Here is a 7,239-nt window from a genome sequence, read left to right as displayed (position 1 = left end):
ATATTAAAAATAAATTCATATTAAGATGTTATTTTCTATTGCAACAAATAAAATATAGGGAAAACACTAAAATAAGCCAAGGGAAAGAAATTTTTACGCAAATCCACCGAACCAAAATCTGGTTCATGAATCAACCAATACATGTTTATATGTAGTTTGAATCAACTAGATTCAAACTTGATTTACACATAATTCGAATCATGTTGCTTCGAATTATGCACAAAACTCACACACACTAGTTCTAATTAACCTTATTCGAATTACACACATACAATAATTCGAATCAGGGTGATTCGAATTACACCCTGATTTATTAAAAAAATTAATAATTTAAAATTAAAAAATTTATATTTTATTTCATACATTAAAAAAAGCTAACAAAATATTTAATTACGAGACTTCTTTAAAATATTAATGAGTTATCAATTCGAATTTCATACAATACTCTTTTGTCCATTTTTAATAGCTCATGAATATTTTTTAATAAATTTTTTTAAATTATATGGTGAGATATTACATGATCCGAATTACGCATGGGAAGTTCAATCACTCTGATTTAAATTATATGGTGAGCAATTCGAATTCTATACAATACTCTTCTGCCCATTCTTGATAGCTCATGAATATTTTTTAATAAATTTATTTTAACTATGCCACAAAAAAATATTTTATTCTATACAAAATAATTTAAAAAATTGATTAAAAAATGTTAGGAGTACTATAAAAATTTGTATTGTTCTAATGACTTAGGTAAATACATGCATGTACACAAATTTTAAATAAAATACTCTACATAGTCAATAATAATTTAAAAATTAAAGAAAATATTTTATTCCATCCAAAATAATTAAAAAATATATTTTATTCTATACAAAATAATTTTAAAAAATGGCTTAAAAATGTTATGAGTACTATAAAAGTTTGTAATATTCTAGTGATTTAGGTAAATACATGATAAAAATATATTTTCTTTAATTTTTAAATTATTATCGACTATGTAGAGTATTTCTTTAATGTCCTAAGTCATTACAAATTTTTATAGTACTCCTAACATCTTTTAAGCTATTTTTTTAAATTATTTTGCATAGAATAAAATATTTTTTGTGGTATGATTAAAATAAATTTATTAAAAAATATTCATGAACTATCAAGAATGGGAAGGAGAGTATTGTATAGAATTCGATTTTCTCACCATATAATTCAAATCAGAGTGATTGAACTTTCCATGCGTAATTCGAATCATGTAATATCTCACCATATAATTTTAAAAATTTTATTAAAAAATATTCATGAGCTATTAAAATGGACAAAAGAGTATTGTATGAAATTCGAATTGATAAATCATTAATATTTTAAAGAAGTTTCGTAATTAAATATTTTGTTAGTTTTTTTAATGCATGAAATAAAAAATATATTTTTTTAATTTTAAATTATTATTTTTTTAATAAATCAGGGTGTAATTCGAATTACCCTTATTCGAATTATTGTATGTGTGTTGATTCGAATTAGTGTGTGTGGGTTTTGTGTATAATTCGAAGCAACATGATTCGAATTATGTGGAGATCAAGTTCGAATTTAGTTGATTCGAACTACATATAATGATATAAACATGCATTGGTTGATTCATGAAATAATTTTTGCTTCGGCGGATTTGTGTAATTTTTTTGGGTAAAAAACACAAATAAATCAATGGAGGATAGTTATTACATGAATAAGCCAAATTGAAGATTAATTCACGAATGAGTCAAAGCATACTTATATGTAATTCGAACTTATTTGGTTCGAACTCCAATTGCATATAAATCGAACCTATTTGGTTCGAACTAGACACACATAATTCGAACCTAATTGGTTCGAATTACACACAAATTGGGCTATCACATAATTCGAACCTAATTGGTTCGGATTACTAAGGAATAAGTGTGAATATGTTACGTGCATGGGATTGTAATTGAAATGAAACAAATTTAAAATGTTGTAATTTAAAATGTTGTATAACTGAAAATTAGAATTAAATTAAATAGTTAATTTAATATATATTTAGTATAATTGATTCCAAATAAAATCAAGCTCCTTGGTTTTAGTCTCTACCCTCTACTGATAATTTTCCGTTAAGTAGTAAAAAATATTATTGTAAAGTATCGTTTTTGTCCCCAATGTTTGGGGTAAGTCCTATTTGTGTTTCTAACGTTTAAATTGTCCTATTTGTATCCTTAACGTTTATAAAAGTGATTCAATGTTATCCTACTATCAATTATACTAACAAATCAGATTATATTTTTCAATTATTCTTACTTGGATGTATTCATTCTCAATTAGGTCTCACTTGGATGTATTCTATTTTAATATTATTCCCACTATTTGTGTTTAGATTCAATTATGTCCTTATAAAAGTGAATTATGTAAATGTTGTAGGAATTAGTTTCAACATTTGATGAGTTATTTTTCGGAGTAGATCATCGATTCTATCCCAGACATTTGTATTCTAACTTCAAGAAGAGATTTTTTAAACTCAAACTAAAGCGCTTATGATGTGTAATTGACGGTAGGATAACATCGAATCACTTTTACAAACGTTAAGAATACAAATAGAACGATTTAAACGTTAGAGACACAAATAGGATATACCCCAAACGTTTGGGATAAAAACGATACTTTACTCAAATGTGCATTCTATGGTGTAGAAATGAAATTGTTTCTACATGTGTAGAAAGATAGGTGTCAATGCATTAGTAGTTCATGTTAATGGCTCTTGGATAAGAAAGAATTAATTAGATTACACAATTGTTGATTCATTGGACCCACAAAAAAAAGAGAGTGTGTGACATTATATTTGTGCCATAGAGACAACTTATTAGATTTTTTTATTTTAATACATTGAATAAATATTTTATTTATTAAAATAAATAATTTAAAAAATTATTACCATGTAGACGAGATATATGTATTTATAAATATAAAAATATATTTTATAAAAATAATAAAAAATATTAATAATTTAAATTAGACCAAATTCTTAAAAATAGAACATTTCAATTAATATAGAAGGTGGACGATCTTAACCGTACTACTTCCATCCACTGACGTTTTTTATTAGAATTTACACTAAATCAATTCAAATAATAACAAGGCGGGATTCGAACCCCCACTTGCTTAAGCAAACTAGTAAACTAACCACTAGACCAAGTTCATTAATTAGTTAGTTAAAATCGATTATTTCTTCTGTTATTTTGAAACTGCTCATCTTTTCTATTATTTGAAACTGCTTATCTTTCTTATTATCTTTCTTATCTTTCAAATAATAAGAAAGATAAGCAGTTTCAAATAATAGAAAAGATGAGCAGTTTCAAAATAACAGAAGAAATAGGCGGTTTTAACTAACTAATTAATGAACTTGGTCTAGTAGTTAGCTCACTAGTTTGCTTAAGCAAGTGTTGGGAGTTCCAATCCAGCCTTGTTATTATTTGAATTGATTTAGTGTAAATTCTAATAAAAAACGTCAGTAGATGGAAGTAATACGGTTAAGATCGTCCACCTTCTATATTAATTGAAATGTTCTATTTTTAAGAATTTGGTCTAATTTAAATTATTAATATTTTTTATTATTTTTATAAAATATATTTTTATATTTATAAATACATATATCTCGTCTACATGGTAATAATTTTTTAAATCATTTATTTTAATAAATAAAATATTTATTCAATTTATTAAAATAAAAAAATCTAATAGGTTGTCTCTATGGCAGAAATACAATGTCATACACTCTCTTTTTTTTTTGTGGGTCCAATGAATCAACAATTGTGTAGTCTAATTAATTCTTTCCTATCCAAGAACCATCAACATGAACTACTAATATATTGACACCTATCCTTCTACACATGTAGAAACAATTTTATTTCTACACCATAGAATGCACCATAAAAAAATTAAATAAGTCAAACATCATTTACATCCTACCCATATATTTTTAATTCTCCCACACATTTTTAATTGTAGAGAGGATGCATTTTATCTTATCGTAAATTAATAATATATATAATTCTCTTTCGGCTATCTGATTTGTCATTCTTCAGCTAGCCGTTTTATCTGTGCATGAAATGAATCTCCAGACTCAAAAAGTAAACATTGGCAAAAACTCGAAATTCAGTAGCTTATTGTTGTAAGTTGTAACTTGTAAGAGAAACAATCCATTTATCGTTAATGTCTTGAAAATTAAATATGCTTGTACAACAATAGTGCTATACAGTAGAATCATTTTTAAGTGGCAACTTGTCCACAACATACATGGCTTGAAAGTGATATATACAGCACCAAATCAGAATCTGTCTGCTCAGATAAACATTATAGAATCAGTAGTTTTTTTTTTTTTTTTCCGAGCTTGATGACCTCTTTGTTTTTGTTCTCCCAAAATTTTGACTTGCGACCTTCTTTCCTAAATCTACAAATTGGGAGATGCATATATCTAACTTCACAACTTACTGTCACCCAGATCACATGATTGGTGTTGCAGTCCTGCGAGAAGATCAGTCTACTTGACCTTCGATTAGCTTTCCATAATCACTCCATTCTCATCCATAGTATCTTCAGGTGATTCTGTCTTTGGAAAGAATGCTTGATCTGGGTACATTTGACCGAATAGCTGTCACGCCACCAAATGAGTAAGCATCAGCAAATATGCTAATCATTAATTAATATGATCATAATTTCTTTTTGGTCCTTAATTATCGCAAAGACTTGAATGCAGAAAAAATATCCCTTTCTTTTCTTTTAAACAAGAATATACAAATGCAAGGGGAAGCTATTTGAGTAGCAGTCAAATAAAGTTATACATGCAAGGCATAACACAGAAGAAAAGATTATATTTTAACCTAAGAAAATAAAAGGCATACCTTCTCAGTCGCATCTAAAATGTCAGCATAGTTTAGATTTCCATCTGGTGTTGGAGCGGAGGTCATAGTGTCAAATTTACCCTGGGATTGAAAGAACAGTACATCCATAAGCCAAGAAAGTCTATATCAATGCTACAGAATGCTTCTGTTTGTATGAAATTTGATATGCAAAGATTCTTAAGACACTATTGGTCGTGCTCTATAAAGACAATTACGGTATGTGACCCAGAAGGACCATATAATACTCTTAACTCTCAACATTTCAATTGATTTCCATATTTTATTTTGGAGAATTGATATTGTCACTCATATTTTGATAATATTACTCATTTTTTAACAAATTCATGCAAACATACAAGGCAAAAAAATCAAGTATGGAGTGGCATTATAGAAAATAGAAGTGACAATCATTACCCTATTTTATTCTTTTAATAAACGGAGATAGAGAAGGGGGGAACCTATGTCATAATGTCAATACTATCTCAAAATAATACATTTAAAGGAGTGATCAACAATATTTGCAGGTAAAACTACACATCAGGGAAAGCAACGTGTGAACTAGTCAGGATTAGAGGCACACCGTGAATACTTTCTGGATATAAAATGCATTCCAGAGCACAATGGGTTTTACATCTTCATTATCACTTTGAACAATTGGATTACTTTCAGAGGTTACAGACACAGGCGGTGTAAGAAGAGCATTCATGGCTGCTTTTAATAACTTCTTTCCTTCATCAGCATCATTGCACACAGTGGAGAAGTATAAAATAAAGCTGCAAGATATAAGGGAAACAAGGTCAATTAAAGCTCCCAAGTTTACTTGGGGTAATATAAAAGCACCATTAGTAGTTTTGAATAACGAATATGAGTAAGCTAACAAAAAGATATAGACGTGGGAGCAACTACAAACAAATACAAGACATGATCTCTTTGAGAAGGGGGCATGTCTTTATCTAGACAATGTCTGACAATGGAGGAAGCACCATTGGTGGACTGGTAATCACAATCAAAGGTTGAAGTGATAGTTAAACAGCAAAAGGAGCATCTAGGTTGACTTGTTGAAGCAACGACCTTACAAATTCTGCCTATAAATGAAATGTATATAGCATTAACGATAACGATCCCTTCTAGAGCAATATGAGGAAGGGAATATATATATATATACAACTTCATTATTTGTTTTCAAAGTTGGATGGAATGGATATAAGGATACGGATCTAAGTCTGTGAATCTTCTCTCAGAAGAACAAGCGTCTTTTGTATCAAGTCAGCCTCTAAGACAGAAAACAATCATCAAACATCAGATTGTGACAAAATATATAAACTAAGGGAACCACAGCACAAAAGTAATTTTTTAAAGCCACTGGTCTACTACATAATACATTATGATACTGTGCCAAATCCCAGCCAATACTATATAAACAAAATCTAGAAGTATTAAAATAAAAATAAATAGAAGGTTTAAGGAAAGGTAAAAAGGAAATTTAAAGGAAAACCAAATGCATAATAAGTGTATGTCGGTGATTATTTAGAGGAAAACTTACGTGCCCGCGGGACAAACAGCAAGGTTTGATCCTATTTGAAGAGCTCTGACCGACGTCACTTGTTCAGGATACAAAGCTATTGGGGGAATGAAAGAAAAAAAAAATTAATTTCTTTCTCATTTTATCATGTGCCTCTGCCAAAGAAAATGCAGTATTTAAATCTCTTACATCTAGGGGGATACACCACTGAGCAATTTAATAAATCAGGCTTTATGGAACTCCTTGTGATGCATATCCCCCTGGCCACCATTCCTTTCAAATCTCTCTGACTCAATAATTGGATCTTCTCTCTGGGAAAATCGCCTAGAGATGGGGACAGTGGTGATGGAATCACAAATGACGGATCCATGATTAGCTGATGGCTATATAAATCTTGACCTGAAACTAGTCTGACACCTTTATAACACCCAGTAACCTGCGCATTGATTTAAAAATGACAAAAGGTGAAATTCCAGCAAAGTTGACCAACCTCTTCACCTCATCTCTTCTCACAGAAATGTATTACAAAGAAGAACAATACAAAGATATATTTCTGCACCTTATCAATAAGCAGAGAAGTAACTGGCATCCTGAGAACCTGAATCAGAAGCTTTAACATATAAGAAACTACATAATATTTTTGAATACATGGAAGCAACAAAAGAGTTAACCATATCTTTTAGTTTGCCAACAAAATATTAGAGAAATTCCAACTATTATCAAGAACAGATAAGAGATAAATGAATTTCATGCTAACCCAAAAAATAGAGGATTACCACTTCCATGGCAATAATTCAACAAAGATAACCTCTTCACTCTGTGTGT

The 7,239-nt window shown here is 29.3% G+C and overlaps 1 protein-coding gene across 1 annotated transcript in view; it reads right to left on the bottom strand.

Moving 5' to 3' along the window:
- Positions 4,167–7,239, bottom strand: part of LOC107642507 (rab escort protein 1) — a gene marked incomplete in the record, with an annotated part of 5,969 nt that continues 2,896 nt past the window's right edge. Inside the window, 6 exon segments of the mRNA XM_016345895.2 lie at positions 4,167–4,642; positions 4,893–4,973; positions 5,473–5,665; positions 6,436–6,511; positions 6,604–6,850; positions 6,974–7,012. Coding sequence (XP_016201381.1) covers positions 4,547–4,642; positions 4,893–4,973; positions 5,473–5,665; positions 6,436–6,511; positions 6,604–6,850; positions 6,974–7,012 — 732 coding nt within the window.

This window comes from Arachis ipaensis, chromosome B05 (assembly GCF_000816755.2).
Source record: "Arachis ipaensis cultivar K30076 chromosome B05, Araip1.1, whole genome shotgun sequence".
Lineage (NCBI taxonomy): Eukaryota > Viridiplantae > Streptophyta > Magnoliopsida > Fabales > Fabaceae > Arachis > Arachis ipaensis.
The sequence above is the reverse complement of the archived record's forward strand: the minus strand, read 5'-3'. Positions and strand labels throughout refer to the sequence as shown.